The 23,083-nt window shown below is 40.5% G+C and overlaps 1 protein-coding gene across 2 annotated transcripts in view; it reads right to left on the bottom strand.

Moving 5' to 3' along the window:
- BICC1 (BicC family RNA binding protein 1) overlaps window positions 1-23,083 on the bottom strand; it is a 297,957-nt gene that overhangs the window by 103,670 nt on the left and 171,204 nt on the right. For both annotated transcript variants that reach the window (XM_024765245.1, XM_024765246.1), the window contains exon 3: window positions 19,147-19,216. In XM_024765245.1, coding sequence (XP_024621013.1) covers window positions 19,147-19,216 — 70 coding nt within the window. The remainder of the gene's footprint in view (window positions 1-19,146; window positions 19,217-23,083) is intronic.

Genomic DNA, 23,083 nt, shown 5'->3' on the forward strand with positions numbered 1-23,083 from the left:
TGCCCTAGATGGTCACTGGGGTGATCCAGAGGGAGCAGCCAGAGAGATGGTCAGATCAGGTCAATTCTAATTAATATCCGAGTATTTGCAAAAGTCCACCCACACACCCACACACTCACACACAAATGTTCTTCAGCCAATCATCCTGTTGAATTTCTATAAGAAATATAACTTTTTCCCCCTTGTAAGGAGCCATGAGATTACATAATGACTTCAAATTATATAACTAGGAAGTTATGAAGTCCCTAGATTATGTAACATTTGAGAATCATGGATGCCTTTATTTTCTTTCCACCTATGATGTAATTCTCACTGGAAAACATGCATAAGTTATGAGGTGTTTGCACATGTAACATTTTAAAACTGGCTAGCAAAAGCACTGATTGGCTGTTACATAAGTCATTTTCCCATACATGAAAGTCAATGACTAAAGGAGTACGAGCTTGGCTGCCCAGCTTTGAAATCACACAGAATTCAGTAAACTAGAGTCATACTGACACTAACATTTTCCATCTTCCTTGGTTTTAACTCCTTAACAAGTTTCTTTTTTGCTTGTTTAAAGAATCCAATTTAATTTTGCTGAACAATCCTAAAGGTGCTAAGAATTATTAAATTGTGAAACTAATTATACATTAGTAACCCACAAACCCAGCCATAAGTTGGATCTCATCACAACCCAGACTATGCCACTTCTAAGAATTCTTCTAACTGGTCATTTCTTCCTGTGGCTACAATCTCCTACCAATGCAATTCTTGAATGCCCTCAACCCTGCAAGTTCTCTAGGATATTATGTCTCCCGGTGCCCTGCCCTCTCTCTAGTTTCCTGCTGGCTTCACTTCTCCCTGTGCCATCCCACCCCCAGGTCGACCATTTCACCCTCTCATCACATACCCTAAAATCCCCCTAATCTGTGTTCTCCACTTCTGAGTGACCAAAGAACTGGGAAAAGGCATATAACTGTCCTAAGAAATATGACTACAAATTCATACTGTGCAGCCTCAACTGTATACTAATTTGGTCTGGCAAGTTTTTTATTCATCTCTATTGCATTTTCCATAAGCAGCTCTTCTGAACGCTCCCCAGTTTCTTCAGGTCTCCAAAGCATCCTCCTATGTTCCCAAGAGATGACTTCATCTCCAAACAGACTGAGCAAAGTAGAGGAAACTTATACTCAATTTTCTCCCCTGTCTCTTAAATCCATCACAGTCTTTATTCTTCTCTCCTTCTTCTCATCAAACTCAGGAAAATATGTTCAAACCCGTTTAACAGACACTTATCGAGGACATACTCCAAGCCAAGCTTTCTACAAGGCATGTATCTGGCAGAATCAACGACCTCAGCCATTAAACCTGTGACCATACCTAGCAGAGTCTATTGAGGACTACAGATAGGAAGCAAACATTGAAACAGGTTATCGACTAAAATGAACATAGTAATATCAGTGGAAGGACTCACAAAGTAAGGTGAATAGCCCAAGGCTAACTAACTTCAGCCCCAACACCTGTCATCTTAAATCTAGCCCTGCTCTCCTATTTTCCCTAGTGTCATTCTTTTCTCTACACTTTCTCAGCCTAGAAGTTCACTCAACTGACTTTTATAAGAAATGAATGAAACAGTAAAAGAAAAATAAACTCAATTCACCTCAACCCACGGACGTGTCAAACAACCACTCCAACTATTACCATTTTCTTTCATTTCATAGATAGACACCCTTCGATATTAGTTGCTGCCTCTTCCTTTCCTGCTTGTTGTATTCTAGAGTCTGCTGTTCTCTCAAAGGTCACTAATGTGATGATTACTTAATTTTACTTTCCTGTACATGATGTTTTATTCAATGGAGGTGACGATCTTCTGAATAAAAAAAAAAATACATGTTTCTAAAAACTATTCAAATTTTATTTTATTCCTTAATTCATATGACTGATGAGATTATAAAGTAATAATGCATATGAGCTCTCCAAAATCTGTTAAATGGTAAACAAACAATCCATGCTTTACATTCACTTCAATAAAATTAATAGATTTTAGGAGAAAAACATCAGTAAATACTTGCTTTCCCTTCTAGAATAAGGTCCAACACAGAACACAGGGCTAAGTAAAGCCGGGGTTTCATTTTCTAAGGCAGTGTAAGAGACAGGACCACCCCTGTGCAGGCATCTTTTCAGTCAACCATCAAGTTCCAAATGCTGAAGAGTGCAGGTATGAGTTCATGGAAACCGGATGGATTCACTGTTTCCTTTAGTTATAAGCAATTTTCTTGCCATTTGTCTATAAAAACTCCTTCAAGGTCTGACTTTTAAAATAGTTGGATGCTAATATGATCATGAGGAAAAAATAGGAAAAGAATGAAATTCTTTTGATTACTGTCAAGTAAATATTTCAGAATCCCCATGGAGTATAGTTAACAACTATCTTGTTAGGAACGGAAATATTTTCCCTAACTTGGCTGAAGCCACTCAGCGTGACTTTCAGGAGAACACAACAAATGGACAGAAATGATCCTATGGTGGGTCCTCTCCCTGTGACTGATTGTCAGCGCTAACCTGGCAAGAATCACATCACAGCTGCCAATGGCCTAGGATTCCTAAGCCACCAGGAGGACACCCAGGTGAGGAAGCTCAGGGCTCCTGCTCTGCTCACCCACTGACACTCTTTTTCCTGACCTGCTAAAATCACGGGTTTCCAGACCCTTTCTCTCTTCTTGCTTCTCCCCACAGTGTATATTTTTTCTCTTTGTTGACAACAATCTAATGTGCCTGGAAACTGCTTCAAGTGCCTATGTGCTACTTGGGATCATTTTAATACTTTTGCAGATGGTTTGGAGCATTTTTTTCTCAAAATGAGCCCTGAACTCTAAATCATTCTGCCATATTTCTACACTGATATATAAAATACACTTGAGATGAATGCAGTCATTTTTCCACTAAAAAACAGAGTTGTTAATTAACGACTGGGAGAGAATGCCAACTCCATTTGTCCACGGCATAATGACTGTTCAATCGACCAGGATAGCCATCTTAGCTTGGGTTCCCCCAAAAAGGACCCTGAGACAAGAACCTGGGTTAGTGTGTGTTACTTGCGACAGTTTATTCGGGAGGTGATCCCAGGGAGCACAAGTTAGGGAGTAAGGAAAACATGGGTGAGGAGAGAGGAGAGCCAATAAAGGGAGTGGTAATGGATCAGCCACTGCTGGGGCTCCATCCCCCTGGGGCATCCTGAGGGGACATGAACAATATGTCGCAGCACTGTCCCACAGAGAGACGGGGAAACTGGACAGGTGTTTTCTGACTCCAGTCCTTCACTAACGTTGAAGGCTATCCCTGGGAGAGTTCACTTCCAGCATCACTGCCAGCACTTCTAAGCTGCTCTGCACCAGAGGAGGAAGTTCCCACAGGGCTGACCCCGGGGCGGGGGAGAAGGGCAGCAACCCAGCACTCGAGATGGGAAGCTGTCAGCATGCATGGGAGATGCCCACCACAGGTAAACTCAGAGGGAGGCCGAGAGCCAAAGAACACCATTTGCGACAGCAGCCCCAGTTCCTTGCTTTTATCAAGCCACCATGTTGCACTGCCTCACCTTTCAAAAAGTCTCCCTTGATCCCATTTATCAAATACGATTCACTACCCTCGTCTCCCAGTCTTTAACCCCTTCCTACCACATTTATCAATTATCTCCTGCGACCATCCCCTACTCCAGGCTTTACCACTGACTACAGGATGGACGAGGTTCACGTGAGGTCATGGACCTCACTGATCTGCCCTACCTGCCCAGCCTTACTGGCCACCAACTCTTCCCACTCTCTCCCTTTCACCTTCTCTTCCTCTAACAAACAATGATCCTTCTCAGCTTTGAGCCTTTCCCACACAGAATGCCTCAACCCTACCTGCCCTTTGGAAATCCACACTAGGAAGCAGCGACTGCTAAGGAATATTTTCCTTGGCTGTGGCTGGCACTCTGCTCCTGCTCCTCTGAACTGTTCTAGTCTTGAGAGCAAACAATGCCATTTTAAAGAATGTGCTTAAAGTGAGAGGGCAGGAAACTCTGGCCAAACTCTAAGGTTCCAAGGGGCAGAGACTGAGATCAATGCTCCTTTAAATTCTTCCAACACTCCCTATAGGGCCCACTAGCTAAAGACCACCAGGAACACAACTGTAGTCAATAAATCGAGCTTTCTTTAGCTTGCTACAGAGAGAGAGAGAGAGAGAGAGAGAACCAAAGGGACTGCGTCATCCGAAAAGGAAACTGAAGGAAGCTTATTATAGAACCTGGGTTTGTTCTGGGTGATTCCAAGGAGGTCTTAGGAAAGTGGTGGCCAGATTTGGGCTGAAAGCTGTCAGGAAGTGGGGAAATTTACTGAGTAAGTATCTTGGCAAATTTTACACAGAAGGCAGAGGATGAAAGCAGAGCTGGAGTCATCATTGGTAAAGCAGCAGCAATCACTCAGGTCAGTCAAAAGAGAGGGATGTTTAATTACTTTTGTGGCTGCAGAGTGTCCCTGTCTCAGTCTTGCTTCAGACATACTGAAGGAGTAGCCTTGTCTGATTATTTATACTCTGCAAGAGGTACTTATGTTCAACTGGGAACACTGTGGCCGAGCTGCCAGGGACATTTTTCACTTTCTCCAAAGTGACTCAAAAGATACCAGAATGACTTAAATCACTGTTGAATTAATTTCAAATTTGTTCTAAACCTAAATGATAATGCAAACTTTAACTCCTAAGTTATAACTCCACTCCTGGCAGGCACTGCGCACACGGACGGGAATAAGATATGCTGGCCTTTGACACAGGGCCATGAGGTCGCAGTCCAGGAGGAAAGGCAAACGTCTAGGCTGATACAACACAAGCCTGGAAAGTGCCAAAATGTAAAAATGCATAAGGTACTGACAGCGTAGGGAACTGAGTATAAACTGCATGTAGAGTACAGGTGAAGCTTTCCAGGAAGACATGTCATCTGAGATGGATGTGGAAGGATGACTAGGACTTGACCAGTTGGAAACGAAGGGTGGAGACGCAGCAGACACAGCAGGTGCAAAGGTGTGATGGTTTAATGGATTGGGGAACAGAACATAAGTCAATGTGACTGAAAAAAACTTTACTGAAAACTAAAATTTTGCAATGAACTCGAATGAATTTCCAAACCTAGACTATACAGATACTACATTTTGCAGGTGTGGAAAGAGAGAGTGTTACATAACTTGCCTATGATGTAAAAATCGACTCAGCATTGACCCAGGGAGAAAATCCGAGAGGATTAGATTAAAATATACCCACTTGATGGTGAAAGCAAAGGAAATAGGGGCATATAGTTTCATCTCAAACATGTATACCCTCAGTGGCTGAAAGTCTTTTTTCCTTTCTTCAGCCTCACTCTGCTGAGTTCATATATATCTCCCAGCTAAGTGAAATAAATCTGGACTCCTTGGTGCTGTATCAGATTTGAGAAAGAGTGAGGACCACCCAAAGAAAGCAAAGGGGCACTTCTGAAACAGTGCAATGCATAAGGAGACTGTAGTTCTGTTAAGTCAACTGAAAGTTGAAGAGGAAGTAAATTTTACCAAAAACTAAATACTCTTATTTATGGATCCCACTCTAAACGTGGAGACAGTGTAGAAACAGAATACAAGTCAATCCAAAATAACATGTTTAGGTGTCCTTCCCTTGCATAAAAGGGGGAATGGAAAAACTTTCAGAAACTTTTCCCACTAAAATACAAAACTAAAGCTCAATACATGCAAATACAGGCAAATGACTTACTGGGTCTTATTTCTGTTACACCAAGAAAATTCAGGAGTTCAATGATTTCTTGAATAATATTATAATTATTTCTCATGCCTTGCCAAATGACACACACACATCCATATACATACATAAATATATATCTATATGTATGTGTGTATATATGTGTGAGTATATCTATATATTTATATAATTTCCACACTCTTAATATTGACAATCTAATCTTTAAATAGTTTACTTTGGAAATCCAATGTCTTAAAAGTTCATGCATACTTTTGTACGGTCCTTCAAAAATTAATACATTATTACTACTTAAGGTCAATTCATTTCTTTCTAGTTTCAAATAGAAATGATCCATGAATTACTGTAAATAAATATTAATAGTGAGAAATGAGCCATTTGGACACTACAGTTAGAGAGAAGCATAAGTAATCTTAAATTTCCAAGTAGAAAAAACAATTTAAAGGTCTTTATTTCATTGCAAAGAAAAGATGAACTACTCACTAGAATAGGTAGATGATGTGAATCAACCAACAAAAGGTAAGGACAAGCAATTCACAGAATAATACAAACAAGTGTTCCATGAACAGATGAAACACGCTTACCTTTTCTGTTAATTAAGGAAGTGTGTGAGACGATGTATTTTTCACTATTTAGGCGGCCTGAAGATGGGAAAGCACAGTGTTGGCAAAGATGGGAGGGAAGAGTTGTTTCCTTTCCAGAAGCCAGTCCCTTCTGGTAGGAGTTCAACAGTCATTGGGAGGACAAGATGGCAATCCTAAAAATTATCAAAGTTGCTCATTGCCTGTGGCCTAGGAGCTCTGCTTGTAAGAATTTATGCAACAAAAAAGCCTATACAAATGGACAAATAAACCTGACATTCACTGTAGGAAAAAAAAAGAACATAGGCCAAAGTCTATTAAAACAGATGTGTCAAAACACATTATGGTATATCCATACCCCACATACACACAATGGCATTTCATACTGCTACAAAAAAAGAATATCACCATTTATGTGCCTACACAGAAGACATCCTCTTATTTTTTAAGAGGAAAAGTCCAATTGCAAAAATGCTTGTGTGTATAGAATGAGCTCATTTTCATAAAGTGATAATATATAATTCTGCATAGACCAAATAGCCAAAAACATACATATGCTGTGTTCTCGTTTTATTTTTATTGCAGGCAAGATATATTTGCTTTAGGAGCAATTTCTGGCAACAAGATATAAAGAGAATGTAACTCCTCATTCCTGAAATCTCTCTGATATCTTTTGATAAAAACGTCTGTTAGGGGCTTCCCTGGTGGCGCAGTGGTTGAGAGTCCGCCTGCCGATGCAGGGGACGCGGGTTCGTGACGCGGTCCGGGAAGATCCCACATGCCGCGGAGCGGCTGGGCCCGTGAGCCATGGCCGTTGAGCCTGTGCGTCCGGAGCCTGTGTTCCACAACGGGAGAGGCCACAACAGTGAGAGGCCCGTGTACCGCAAAAAAATAAAAATAAAAAAATAAAAGTCTGTTAGTACCAAGGTTTGTATGAAAATGTTATAATAAGCCACAAACTATGTTTTAGTGCCACAGAAAGACCATTTGAAGAAGTGAGGCTGCCACTATGATGTTGTTTTCCTTAGCTTATGAGAAATGCCACATGGTACTTCGGTCATGTTTGCAACTGCAAAAGTCTTCTTGAAAATAATCTAATTGCTACCAACAGGCCTGACAGACGTCACCGAGTTCTGTCCAGCAGTGCCGTGACTGACAGAGGAAAGCCAGGAAGATGTCACACATGGCGTGGGAAACCATCAAAATCTGGTGCCCATCTCCAGGCCAAGTTAGGAGCATATGGCACCATCGTGGTGTTCAAATATGGTCATAAAACCTTAGCAACTGTCACAGTTATCACAACCACGCATTCCAGAAAGGAGGAATGGAAGACACAGACAGCAGGAACTGGGAGGGCGGCTGGTCCATCCCCCAGCACCGGAGCTACAGGCACAACTTGAAACTTGGGCTGAAACACTCATGGAGAGTAAACAAACAGTGCAAGTTGCACAAACTATATAATTCAAACTTGACTGCAAACTAGCTTTTAAAGTGCACAGGCTGGCCCTCTTACCGTGTTTTATCTCTCTTACTGAAATTCCGTCGCTTCACCTACGTTGTTACGTATGTACGCCCTTTCTTCAGGAGTCACTAATATAGATCAACTAACCCGTTTCCAATGCTGCAAAAGGAAACCAGTTACACAAGGCAAAGGGCTGCATGAAATGGTCTAGTAAGAATCCAGTGCATGGGTGGACCTAGAGATTGTCATATTGAGTGAAGGAAGTCAGAGAGAGAAAGACAAATATATGATATCGTTTATATGTGGAATCTAAAAAAATGGTACAAATGAACCTATTTACAAAACAGAAATCGAGTCACAGATGTAGAGAAGAAACTTATGGTTCCCAAGGGGGAAAGGAGGGGGCGGATAAATTGGGAGATTGGCAATGACATATACACACTATTTTATATAAAACAGATACTAATAAGGACCTACTGTATGGCACAGGAAGCTCTACTCAATACTCTGTAATGACCTATATGGAAAAAGAATCTAAAAAAGAGTGGATATATGTACATGTATAACTGATTCACTTTGTTGTACAGCAGACACTAACACAACATTGTAAATCAACTATACTCCAGTAAAAATTTTAAAAATAAATTACAAAAAAAGAATCCAGGGCTGTGCAGAGAGCTGTCTCCCAATACCACGCCTGCTCCCCTAAGCTCAGCGTTTCTCAGCCTTGCACTGCTGACACGTTGCACCAAATAATTCTTGTTGTAGGTGGCTGTCCTGTGTGCTGCAGCATCATCCCTGGCCTCTACCCACCAGAGGCCAGTAGCACCACCTCTCAGATGTAATAACCAAAACTATCTCAGCAGTTCCACACTGTCCCCTGGGGCATAAAACCATCCCACCTCGAGAACCACTACTCCAGATAATTATTTTATGCAAATCCTAGTAAAACCATTAATGGGTTTTAAAAGAGGAGAAAAGGAAGGAAAAATACTGCAAAAAGCACAAAGAAATAAAAAATCTAGGTTGAAAAAAATTTTAAAGATGAACAGCCAGCAAGCTTCTAAAATGTGGGTATAAGGAGTTAGGATTGCATTCCTTCCTAAAGAGATAGTTAAGAAACATATTCTCAACCTGGGTTTCCCTAAATGAATGTGCTGGTGAACCTTCATTCCTTTGGTGACCAAACTCATTATGAGCACCTAGGCTCATGCTTAGGGAGTGGAGGGAATTACCTTGAACTGTGAAATCAAGGTTTATGGCCTAACTCCATCATTTCAAATTCTATGTATGACACTGAACAAGTTATACCACCTCTCCATCAGTTACTCACGTGTATCATAGGGATAATAAGGCCATTCATATAAGGTTATAGTGAGGATTATGAGAGATAACACACCTAGAACAAGGCCTATTACAAGGTAGACAAATATTTTTGCTCTTCCTCCTCATAGGGTTTAACAAGGAAAAAAGAACTGTAGTTAGAAGAGATCCTGGGATAGCAATTTCTTCACTAAAGGCAATGGACTTAAAACATCTGCACCCCAATGTTCACTGCAGCACTATTTACAATAGCCGGGACATGGAAGCAACCTAAATGTCCATTGAAGAAGGAATGGATAAAGAAGATGTGGTACATATATACAATGGAATATTAGCCATTAAAAAGGATGAGATAATGCTATTTGCAGCGACATGGGTGGACCTAGAGATTATCACAGAGTGAAGTCAGTCAGACACAGAAAGACAAATATCACATGATAACACTTACATGGGGAATCAAAAACAAAGGGTACAAATGAACCTATTTACAAAACAGAAATAGAGTCACAGATGCAGAAAACAAACTTAAATTAGGAGATTGGGACTGACACATACACACTACTATATATAAAATAGGTAACTAATAAGGACCTACTGTATAGCACAGGGAACTCTACTCAATACTCTGTAATGACCTATATGGGAACAGAACCTAGAAAAGAGTGGATATATGTTCATGTATGACTGATTCACTTTGCTGTACAGCAGGAACTAACACAACATTGTAAATCAACTCTACTCCAATAAAAATTAATTTAAAAATAATAATAAAAATAAAACATCTGTTCAGGATAAGAAGACAACTGAGGGAAAAGGAGCGCTCCTCAGGAGACAGAGGTCACAAAGAAAGATCATGACTTGGCTCCAGTCACCTTCCGGGGAATAAAAAGGTGTGATTTACCATTTAATCATCCTTCTCACTTTCTTTTTTTTATTTTACAAAACTTTTCACTGGTTCTTAAGAGATTTCATGGTTTTAAACTTACACATTAAGGAGTTATTGCTCATATAACATTATCTTTGCATATAATACACTTTAAAATGCTGATTATAAAGTGTTGTGCCCAATATCTAGGACTACTTTTTTAATAAAGACTTTATTTTCTAGAACCGTCTCAGGTTCACAGCAAAACTGATGGAAAGCACAGAGTTCCCATATGCCCCTCGCCACACGCAGGCGCTGCTTCCCCGAACGTCAACATCACATCGACATCAAAACCCATTTTGTGGGTTTTGATGAATGTATAATGTTTTGATGAATATATAATGACATGTATTTACCAGTTTAGATCATACAGTTTAGCTGCCCTAAAAATCCTCTGTGTTCTGCTTATTCATCCTTCCCTCCTCGCAAGCCCCTAGCAAATACTAACCACTAATCTCTTCACTGTCTCCACAATTTTGCCTTTTTTAAAATGTCACATAGTTGGAATCATACAGTATGTCTTATTGGCTTCTTTCAGTTAGTAATACTCATTTTAATACTCATTTAATATTCATTTTAAAATTCCTCAAAGTCTTTTCAAGGCTTGAGAGCTCATCTCTTTTTAGTACTGAATAATATTCCATTGTCTGGCAGTACCACAGTTAATAATATTCCATTGTCTGGCAGTTCCACAGTTAATAATATTCCATTGTCTGGCAGTATCCATTCACCTACGGAAGGACATCTTGGTTGCTTCCAAGTTTGATTATCAATAAAGCTGCTATAAACATCTGTGTGTAGGTTTTCGCATGGATATAAGTTTTCAGCTCATTTGGGGAAATACCAGGAAGTACAACTGCTGTACTGTATAGGTAGATTATGTTTCGTTTTATAAGAAACTGCCAGACCATCTTCCAAAGTGGCTGAACCATTTTGCATTTCTACCAGCATTATAATGAGAGTTCCCGTTGCTCCACATCCTCACCAGCATTTGGTGTTGTCAGTGTTTTGTACTGCAGCCATCCTAACAGATGTGTAGTGGTTTAATTTGCAATTCCCTAATGACATATAATATTGAGCATCTTTTTTTTGATATTGAGCATCTTTTCATATGCTTATTTGCTATCTGTATATCTTCTTTGGTGAGGTGTATGTTCTGGTCTTTTGCCCGATTTTTAATTGGGTTGTTCATTTCCTAATTTGAGTTCTTTGTACATTTTGGGTAATAGTCAACATATCTTGTGCAAGTATTTTCTCCCAGTCTCTGGTTTGTCTTATTCTTTAAATGCTTTCACTTTTCCACTTACTTTCTAACCTCTCCATTCTACTCCAAATTTGTTTCCTTACTAAGTTAATGAAAAATATCTTTCTAAAAAACCATCAGGTATATTTGCTTATTTCAGGTTTGAGAGGACAACTGAAAAGCTAAAACCATCTTCCTCTCTGGCCCTGGTACAGGAAAGAGAGAAAAGACTGGAAAGAGCAGCTAGCCTGCGGCAGTTATAAGATGAGCAAGTAAGCTAATCCTTGGGGCCTTCAGAAGGGAAGATAAGGGAACCAGCTAGAGATCAAGAAATGAACCCAAGGAACTTCCCTGGTGGCACAGTGGTTAAAAATCCACCTGCCAAAGCAGGAGACATGGGTTTGAGCTCTGGTCCAGGAAGATCCCAAATGCCACAGAGCAACTAAGCCCATGCGCCTCAACTAATGAGCCTGCATTCTAGAGCCCGTGAGCCACAACTCCTGAGCCCGCACGTCACAACTACTAAAGCCTGCGTGCCTAGAGCCCGTGCTCCGCAACAAGAGAAGCCGCCGAAATGAGAAGCCCATGCTCCACAACGAAGAGTAGCCCCCCACTTGCCGCAACTAGAGAAAAGCACGCGCACAGCAACGAAGACCCAATGCAGCCCAAAATATAATTAATTAATTAATTAAAAAGAAAGAAAGAAATGAACCCAAGCTCAGGTCCTGAGTCCTGATAATATGTCACAGAGCATGAGTCATCTCACCTGTGAAATGATGCGTGTGTATGTTGTATGTCAAGAGCACACATAATCAGAAAGGATCTCATATTTGGATGTTTGGTACTATCTACAAGTGAGGTTATTCACGTAGAAAGAGATATACTGACAAATTGTATATTTAAAATACATATTAATTTTTATAAGCCTTTTATTGTTTAAGTATACTGGAAGCTTCAAGAACTAGAAATACCCCAGGGCTCTATCCTCCTCTGAGACGTCCTAGTTAGATCACGCTCTCTCTAACCAGAGAGACCATTAGTACACCGCATACAACGTTTTCAGCTCTTTGGCTGAATTCCTACTCGTGGCCCCTAATTAGCATTCAGCGATTGATGGTGAGTCACATCAATAATATGCAAAAATGTTACCCAGCAGAAATACAAAGGTTCCTGGACAGGTCATAGAAATTACTATCAAAGATGGAAGGCAAAAAGGCAAGCAAAAACCCCCCAAGCAATTTATAACATATTCTGAGTTTATTTTCCTTTCAAATCCATCTTCAAAGTTGTTTAGCTTAATGACAAATCAGAAAGTCTCTTCCTAAGGAAATAGCACATGAAGGCATGAAATATCAAGTTAAAATTCAGAAGCAGGCATTTTTCTACATGAACTCAGCTAGGAGCGGTTTCACAGAGGGGGGGCGGGGGGGTTGTTGTTGTTGCTGGCTGCACCACGTGGTTTTTGGGATCTTAGTTCCCCAACCAGGGACCGAACCCAGGCCGCAGCAGTGGAAGCACTGAGTCTTAACCACTGGACCACCAGGGAATTCCCCTCACATTTTTTATAACTGTCAGATCTAACTGCCCTGAAAACTGAAGTGTCATCTATACCTGTAAAGACATGCTAAACTTAGCCCATCTTCAAGCCTCTGGAATTCCCAAGGACTGAGGCATTATGAAACTGATTGCTATTACCGAGTATAATCAGCTATTCTTGGAAACGGTTGACAAAGGGATGCTACATGAGAGAACACTCTGGAATTAAAAAAAGGCATCAAGAAAGGTATTTTCTCCACCAGGTTGTGGTTGAGAAAAGGCATTAGATTACAGTAATTTGGATGTGGGGTTCTGACAACAGATAAGAGTTCAAGTCTGTAGTCTGCTACTTACTAACTGTAAAACCCTGAGTAAGTTATTTGACCTTCATGTGCCTTAGATTTTTCACCTGTAAAATGAGACTATCACCACGGGTTGCTCCGATCAGTAAATAAGATTATATATGTAAAATATTAAGCAGAGTGCTTGGCCCCAGCAGGTCTCAACAAATGGTAGTAGTCAATACTACTATTGATATATCAATTACATAACCAAATCCTACTTAAAATAACCACAATCAAAACAGTTCCGGTCTGGAAGACAACCAGGAGGCTGCGTCTTGAGTCTCATTTACACACCCACTAAGAATAGTACCAGAGTTTTACTCATTCAAGGGTCCCATGAGTGACAACCATCAGATCATTTTCCGTAAGTTTCTTTCCAAAATTATTAGTCAATAATTTTCTCAATAGTGAAGGCCACTCCTCTGGGAAGGCTGTGATTCTAAATCTTTTCCCTACACAATACACCTCAGTGATATACATTCCCATCTCTACTCATAGTTCCACTATACCCACGACTGAGTTGAGTTGAGGGACCCATCGCCAACCATAAACTGGTTACAGTGCTAGAAACACAGTGATGAACAAAATGCATGTACTCTTTACCCTCTGAGGAACTAACTGCCTAGAACAGTGTTCTTTGACCTTTCTTTATCACCCATTTTACATCATGACCTAGTAATATATGTATGTATTTGTTTGTATATATAAACAGTGACACACATGACTAAAGGTTTCATGAAACAATACTCTTACACTCTGATGTTTTCTAATCTAGAAGTGGTTTTTTTACATGCTGGTTGTGACCCCTAAATTAATTTCTGATACACTAATAGGTCACAACCCACCACTGGAAATACTGTGGTCCATATGCTATGCCAGGCCTCCTTTCTGCCCTCTGCCCTTTGAGCAATAAATACCACGTTAAAATCCTTATCTAGTCCAATGTGAACACACAACAAAAGTTTAAGTACACTCAGCAAAACATTTTCCTCTGGAAAAAATAAAGTGAAAAGTCTACAATTTTTCTCATGCTAAGATTTTGTATTAGATATTGCTTGTTCTGAAGGAAGACAACCAAAAATAATAAAACTTCATGGAATTTTGATGATCCTCTTGTTTATTCTAGGAGGAAGAGAATGGCCAAACTTGGTGCCAAACGGCCTCCAAAACAGGATACATCAAAGCAACCCAGTCAACACCTTTCATTCCCTCTCTCTTGGGGCATCGAAAGTGTCCTAAGAGAAACACTTGCAGACAACAGTTTCTATCACTAAACTCTGCAGGACAACTCTTCCCAGAACAAAAGACAATAAAGCTTCATTAACGCTGACCTTAGTTATTTGGAATTTGGCATAAAACTACACAACTTTTAGCCACATTTACCTTTGCCAGTCTAAGAAGAAAGAGACTGACGAGCAAATTAAGAGCAAGAAGAAGACTGTCAGAAAAATGTTTACCTTATTTGAGAGAATAAACTCCATCTAACATCACGGAGCATCAGCACAATAACGCCAGTGCGATAAATTCTCATCACCAAATCACTTTTATCTACTTGCTAAGGCAGCTCTGGCAGGACTTGCATTTGGCGAAACACTCAAACTTGTTCAAAATGTTATTTGTACTTCAGTAAAGCTGCATTTACTTTAAAATAGGCTGTGATTCAGAAAAACATTCAAAATTTTAATGAGTGCCTGAAGTTATTCTGTTAGTAAGCTCTTACAGTATTATACACCTTAATTTTTTTCTTTTTTTTTTTGGCCACACCATGCAGCTTGTTGATCTCAGTTTCCCAAACAGGGACTGAACCTGGGCCACAGCAGTGAAAGCCTGGAATCCTAACCACTAGACCACCAGGTAACTCTCAGCACCTTCTTTTTTTTTTTTTTTTTTTAGTATTTACTTATTTATTTAGCTGCGCCGGGTCTTAGTTGCAGCATGCGGGACCTAGTTCCCTGATCAGGGATCGAACCCAGGCCCCCTGCATTGGAAGCACAGAGTTTTAACCACTGGGCCACCAGGGAAGTCCCCACCTTAATTCGTGAATACTGCTCTCACAGGCACAAACCTCAGGTCTTTCTATGGAAGGCAGAATGTTCTAGTATTCTGACTCCAACAGTTGGAAAGTTTTATTTTCTTCCACTCAAAATAAATTTATGTTATACAGAAGAAATACTAAGTATTGCTTTATTTTTCTTCATCATGACCCCCATTAAGACAATCCTAGACGTCCCTATTTAAGTGCCATTATACTGAATCTTAAATTCTTAGTTCTTTTTGACTCTAATAAGGATTCGATCTCCCAATAATTTCAAATACTAGGGAATTTTTAAAAAATTCTATAGTCCCTGAGTTTATACCATAAAATGTGCACTTCCCCAAAATGCCCTGCTTACTAACTGACAATGTTCCTAGTACATTTTTTCCAGTGTGTTCTCTATGGTTAAAGGGGAATGGAAGAAAGGGAAAGGGAAGGTGAGGAGGGAGAAGGAAGGGGGAGAAGGGTGGCATGGGAGAGGGGTAGAGGGAGGGGACAAACACCAGACGGTCTTTTATCCAAAATTACATTTCACGCAGGCACTGAACAATGAGGTTATCATCGCTCTAAACTCATTCACGTTAACTCATTGCAAAGATGACAGAAACTTAAGATTAGTGAATCCATACAGCTGCAGTTCTTTAGAAACCAAGATGGACATTATCCAAGAGAAGTGACTGCTGAAGGATTCTGCCTGTTTCCCCCTCCCCCAAAGATGAAACGTTTATTTTATTTTATTTTATTTTATTTTTTGCGGTACACGGGCGTCTCACCATTGTGGCCTCTCCCGTTGCGGAGCACAGGCTCCGGACGCGCAGGCTCAGCGGCCATGGCTCACGGGCCCAGCCGCTCCGCGGCATGTGGGATCTTCCCGGACCGGGGCACGAACCCACGTCCCCTGCATCGGCAGGCAGACTCTCAACCACTGCGCCACCAGGGAAGCCGAAACGTTTATTTTAACTGGGCACCAGAATATAACCTGATCGCAGGGGCAGATAGGGGAAGAGAGCAGAGGAAGACTCCAGGAGTAGTTTACCTCCAAACAGTTCTGCCTCTTTTTCAATCGCAGTCATCATCCAGCCATTGCTTTCTGATCGCATGGTCTCCTTAGTGACTAAATCATGGTATTTCCATGTCGGATGGTGAGATTTTGTTTCCCAAACTCAACCTTAACAACCACCAAGGGAACTTGTTAAATATATGGATTCCCAGTCCCACCCCAGACTTACTGAGCCAGAATCTCTAGAGAAGAATCTTAAGTTTCTAAATGATGTCAAATTCGGGCTGTTGGCTTTTTGCCTTTCTGTCAGGCAAGATCCTACCAGCACATCAACCAAAGGAGCCATACAGCTGCTCTGATAAAGGATTGATGAATTAAAAATTACAGTTTGGACAGGACTACTAGAAGTTTATTTGAAAAACACAGGACTAATTCCAGTAAGGTAAAGAAGGGGACAGACTATGGTAACAGTAGCCATGAAAAACGTTTGTCTAGGCTCAAATATTCAGCCAATAAGCATCATAAATCTAGGAGGTGAAATACAACACAAACAGATGGCTGCATTGCCTCTCTGGCACACTAGGGATCATCTGTATATTCTAAACCTTCACATCACCATGGGATTTAGAATTCAATAATCATCCAAAACATGGCATGAGTCCCTAGATACTTTTATATTCTTTGGTCTCTTGAATAATAATAGTTTGGAATGAAGAAGTCTTAAAAGAAAGACCACTAACTCTTTCCTCTACAACACTGAGAGATAAGGATCAGATGAAAGAGCAAATAATTACCTTCTAAAATTCCCCCTGCCATTTTCATTTTACTTTTACTCAATACGAATTGTAGTCAAACAAACTTCATCTCTGAATTAGACCATTTAGAAAATAATACAGGAATACACATATCAGGGATGTTAGTCAAGATCTGATTATTCAGCAGCTGTGTCTTCAAGTAACAAGGGCAACTCCAGTCAACTCTCAACAGCAATTTCCTCTGAGGAAACCTTTTCATTTTTTTCTTTCTTCCTTGAGCTCCACCTCTCTCTTCTGGCACATTCTGCTCATCATACAGTACTGTGTACATTTATAGCACTTCATAAATAATAAAAAATAAAATGGTGTCTGTAGACCTAGGCCTGGAGGGATCAATTCTTAGGCACAATTCCAAAGGTTAACTTTTAACCATGTGGAAATTATGCTAAATGCCCTCAAATGTAGTGCTGAGATATTCTTATTTTCAAAGCAAAGTATATAATCATAATGTGGAATATAGTTGGCCATTCTGAATGGGTTTAATGTGTCAGTGACTGGAAGCTAAAACACTATCTTCATCTATCCATCTCCGTATTATCTAACATCTCTAAAGTTGTAACCACATTTTAAACTAAAAAAATGAATCAATTCTCAGTTTCTCCTGATAGTGGGGGGAAAACCGTGGCATGGATAATGCAAGAGAGTAAGCCATCCAAAATTATCTGGGATTGTTTTAATATTCATGTTTCCTAGGGGGTTTTCTTTAGGGACCGATCAAATTACATTTTTATTAAGCTAGTAATGAAGCTCATGTCATTCTTTAAGTAAAAATACCTGACAACGGGGAAAGGCTCCAGTTCATGTTCAAGTTCCAATTTACCCAAGTGGCCAGCCAGGGAGTTTTGTACGGCAGCAAACAACCAAATAGGTAGATAGCCCACTAACAGCAGTTTCTCCTTCTGCATAATGAGTATAAAACATCTCAACACACTGAAGATTAACTGAGAATATATCCTATAGCACTTAGCAAATGCAAGGTTTCTACAAAGTTGTGGAATTCCACTTGGAAATTCACCGTTTTTAGCACATAAGCTTCCCTTTCCCTCGTCACTACGGTCACAAATAAGAAAGTAACAAGATCAGTGTTTCCGTAGGAATTCCAGTCCACTGTCGTCCAGTTAACCACGCTCATAACAAGAACTTCAAAATAATTTACATTCCATGTGATGAGTAGCTCTAATAAAATGAGATTAAAAGAAGACAATCTGGATGTAAAGAAACAAGAAAACTGACCACTCTTGTGGTGTTTAGTATCATTTAGCAATAAAAGTCATAGGGAGAAGGGGCAGCAAACACAAAACTCAAGAGCAACAACCAAAAAGCTAGACCACAAGAGATAACGCTCAGCTCACACAATCATCGCGTTTTTAATTGCCTGGTGATAGTTTTCCATTATCTCCTAGTGACTACATGCATTTTTAATGAAGTATACACAACAAAGTTTCTTGACACTGAGGTTATCCTTGAAAAAGAAAAGCTATCCATAGAAGTATATACTGGCAGATCATTAGAAAATACTATGTAATTTTGGAAGAAATAAGGGTCCTATAATTTCCCTTTCTGACCACCCACACATTAGTGAGTGTCCTCTAGGTTAAAGCAGGGGAAAAGCCAGACAAGGGAAATGCTCAGCCTAAAAGAGCAATCAAGTGTGTTCGTCACTGCGTAACAGACGGGGAGGAGAAGAAGCAGTCAAAAAAGGAAATCCAAGTTCCTAGCATATTGGAGGGGAAAACAATCAGCTGTTAAATCTGGTACATAAACAAGAAGCCTAAAGTGTACGCAGTGGGAGTTTATGTGTTGAAAACACATTATTATATGTGGAGACAGTGACCATGACTCATGGCCACCGAATGAATAGTCATCCTTGACATCGTTAAGTTGCCACAATATCATCTATAATAACATTTCTATTACAACAGAATACTTAAAAATATTATTCTGTTGTTGGATAAAAGGTTGTATATTATTTTTCATTATGATAATCCTCCCCAAATATTGCTATTTAACAAATACTTGGGGACAAATGTAATAGGGATAAAGGTTGATTTTTCTCCCCAGGAAACCCACAGGAATTCCGCAGTCTCCGTTACCAAAAATTTCTGCATCTCTCAGGATTTACCTTTCTTGGATTTGGCGCCAATCTTCAGTTTTGATGGCCAAGCAATCTGCGTATTTGTTTCCTCCATGATCTGTAGCAAAAAATTAAGAGAAAATTATTGATTCAATTAAGAACTTGTATTTACAGATTTTTTTCCCGGAAAAAAATTATTTTCAAGTCCTTAGGCTCATGTTGATGCAACAAAATGATCTCCTTTTAAAACAATGCAAAAAAAAAAAAAAAAAACCTTGGGGGAAGGAAAGAGATGCATTTTTATAGGCCTTTAATCTATTAGAAATATTCACATATATTTTGTTACTCCCAGCGTTCCTCTCTGTGATGCTCCAGAATTCTAACGTAGAGACAAGACCAAAAAGTACATGAACAAGTAATTAACCCAACTTGTTGCCAAACCATCCAAGATGCTTGTGCTGAATAAAGCAATCACCAACAGATTGCAACACACCAAACATGATCCTTGTAATACAGAACGATGTGGGTTAGGCCTTCCTAAATGAAGCTTTTTTTTTTTTTCTGGGGGAAAAAAAAATTAGCTTGCTTTGGACACATTTGTGTTTCATTAAAACTGATGAAAAGCCTCTAAACGGGACATCACGTCATAAGGCTGCATTTCCCATCATCTTTCGCCTCTCTAAAATGGCATTTTTGCCACAGTTCTTTCGCAGTTACACGCACCTAATGCTGGCCAGAAGGACTTGAGACCCAAACGTGCTGAAGCCCAAGAACAAGTGATTCAGGCGTCTGCAGAGCAAAGGAAGTCGACAGTAAATGTGAGAAAAATGAGTAACCGAGAAAGGCTAACCCTTCATTCTTCTCTACTGTTATCACTTAAATTAGCCTAGTTTAATGTCTACTTTCATACCATGAATATAAAATTCACCCAACAACTGAATAAAAGCAAAGAACTGAACAAATCAGTAGGCAAATGACAGCAACTACCACTTATGGATTTAGAGGTAACTAAACAAATTAATGGTGAAGGCAATGAAACGCATGAACAGCGCAATTAATAAAAAGTACCTCCGTGTTGGTTACGTTCTGGGCACAAGGCTAAATGGTTAACATGTTAACATGCATCATACTTCACTTAATCCCCTTTATCACAGCAGCAAAGGGCTTGCAGCAGATGTTTCGGCCTGTCAGCCCACAGATGCATTCTTATGCAATCCGCCATAAGTTTTTTTTAAATGTAAGCCAACATTTTTAAATATGGGAATTTCACAGAGACATTTCTGTTTCTCTGGAAAACGTGGCAGATTTAGCACCTGGAGCCCACATTCCCACATGGCAACCCTTGGCTGGCACTGAGGACCAGATGCCCCCTTTAGTCAGGGTCAAGAGACCCTGGGCTGCCCTCCAACCCCCACTGGGTCTCCCACAATGAGATCAGGAGCCACTTACCATTCTCATCACTGTGTCTGTATTACTCACTGGCCATTTATCATGGTGCCTGCACTGCTGTTTTTCTTAACAGAAATAGCTCCCTACACCCATATCTCTATTAAAAATTGAAAAACAAAAGTGAGGTCTTTACAAATTCGAGGGACTGGCCTGGCCCTGGGGGTTGTTTGCCCCAACTCTCCGTATCTGGCCCCTGCCCCTTCTGCTCCCATCTATGCTGTCCTTGCTCACGTGTTTCATCGTCTTCTCCATGAAATTGCTTAGTTAACTGTAAATCCATATCTTTAGTTTTTATTGGAGTATAGTTGATTAACAACGTTCATTTCTACTGCACAGCAAAGTGAATCAGGTATAAATATAAATATATCCACTCATTTTTGGATTCTTTTCCCATGTAGCTCATTACAAAATACTGAATAGAGCTCCCCATGTTATACAGCAGGTCCGTATGAGTTATCTATAGAGAAAGACAAAGACCACATGAAGTCGCTTCTATGTGGAATCTTAAAAAAAGGCACAAATGAACTTATTTACGAAACAGAAATAGAGTCGCAGATGTAGAAAACAAACTTACGGGTACCAGAGGGAAAGGGGAGAGGAGGGATAAACTGGGAGACTGGGGGTTGACACATAAATCCGTATTTTAAAATAAAATAAATTATTATCACCCCCCTCAACTTCCTCGACTGAGGCCATACAGCCTCCCCAGGAAGGCGCCCAGCGGACCCCCTTCAGGGCCCCAGCTGCCCCCTTCCCCAGCTCCCCCTCCCGCTCGGGCACCCTCCCAAGCATCTCACTGTGTTCGTTTCCCTCCTAACCCTTACCACAGTCTGAAATTCTCCTGTTTTCTGTGTTTACTTGTTTATAGTTTGTCTCTGCAAAATAAAAGCGCTCTACCCTGCACACAGCAAGCGCAGATCTATTTGGGCAAATGAATCTACATAACACCCTTAGGAAGTGGATTCCTTTATTCCTCTGCTGCTGGGAAGCAGCAGAGTGGGGATAAAAACCCCAGACTGCTGACAAAAACCGTCCTTTTAACCACCATACTGTACTGAATATAGGGCCTCCATCTTTAAAGAATGTGTATATACACATTTGAAAACATGCTTTAGGATTTGTGCAGAGTGACTGGTTTTAAGAACCTACAAATATTTGTCAAAAGTCTCCCTAGGTGCCCCAAGTGCCAGGACCCATAGCAATGAATAAGAAACAATTCCTGGTGTTCACGAGCTTACAGTCAAGTCAGGGACACAGACAGACAAAAAAGGCAACTACCTGACAATGGGGTGGGTGCTGGCACAGGGCCAGCTCACAGAGGTGACTCTGGCTCCTATCATGAAAGGTCGGGGTTGGGGGAAGGTTAGTAAAGGGCTCCCCAAAATATAACCTGCAAAGTCACTCAAGTCCTGAAAGCCAAGTTAAAGTAAATTTATGAATGAGTTCATCAGTCACTAAACGAGGGCAGGAAGGCCCATTTAGGAGGGCTTTATCATTGGTCACATTTTATCACCTGTTAGCTCCAGCTACCGTACACATATCCTCACAGTGACTAAAATTAGACTTCGCGTTTTCCTCTAAGGTGACTAAGGCACCTTAAGAGAGAAAATGGGAAATTAAGATCTTACTATTTCTAATACTATTGGTGGGGAGGCAGAAAGAAAATAATCTATATACTTTTTGTGAATGAAATAATTTGGCCATTTAATCCAGTAAATTACATCAGGTTCCATAACTATAAGACTTAATAAAGAAGCTTCCTTGTCAAACACGATTGGAAGACATAACTTCCTGAAATCTTAATCATCTGGAGAGTTTCCCAGAAACCACCCTGAATATGATCATCTCTTTTTATTAAACAGCAATAGAGGGACTTCTCTGGTGGCACAGTGGTTAAGAATCCACCTGCCAATGCAGGGGACACAGGTTTGATCCGTGGTCCGGGAAGATCCCACATGCCGCAAAGTAACAAAGCCTGTGTGCCACAACTACTGAGCCTGTGCTCTAGAGTTCACGAGCCACAACTACTGAGCCCACGTGCCACAACTACTGAGCCCACGTGCCACAACTACTGAAGCCCACGTGCCACAACTACTGAGCTCACGTGCCACAACTACTGAAGCCCACGTGCCTAGAGCCCGTGCTCTGCAACAAGAGAAGCCACCACGATAAGAAGCCTTTGCATGGCAAGGAAGAGTAGCCCATGCTCACAACTAGAGAAAGCCCGCGCACAGCAACGAGGACCCAACGCAGCCATAAATAAACACCAACAGATGCTCCATAACAGAAAATCACTTGCCACAGAAAATATCCTATTAGCAGGTAACAGCCATCAAGTTGAAATGCCTTCTTTACACACACTCCCTCTAGACCTCACACCAGTCCAGTGTCTCTATTGTGTAGTGAAGTGATGGGGCCCCCCAAAATTACATTCAACCTACCCACATCCACACTGTCTTTGAGAGGAAGAGATAATATCCTAAGCTTAGTATCCTTAATTCTAAAACCAGAGTTCTATCTTCTATACCACATGATC

This window comes from Neophocaena asiaeorientalis, unplaced genomic scaffold (genome assembly GCF_003031525.2).
Source record: "Neophocaena asiaeorientalis asiaeorientalis breed wild unplaced genomic scaffold, Neophocaena_asiaeorientalis_V1.1 scaffold183, whole genome shotgun sequence".
NCBI lineage: Eukaryota > Metazoa > Chordata > Mammalia > Artiodactyla > Phocoenidae > Neophocaena > Neophocaena asiaeorientalis.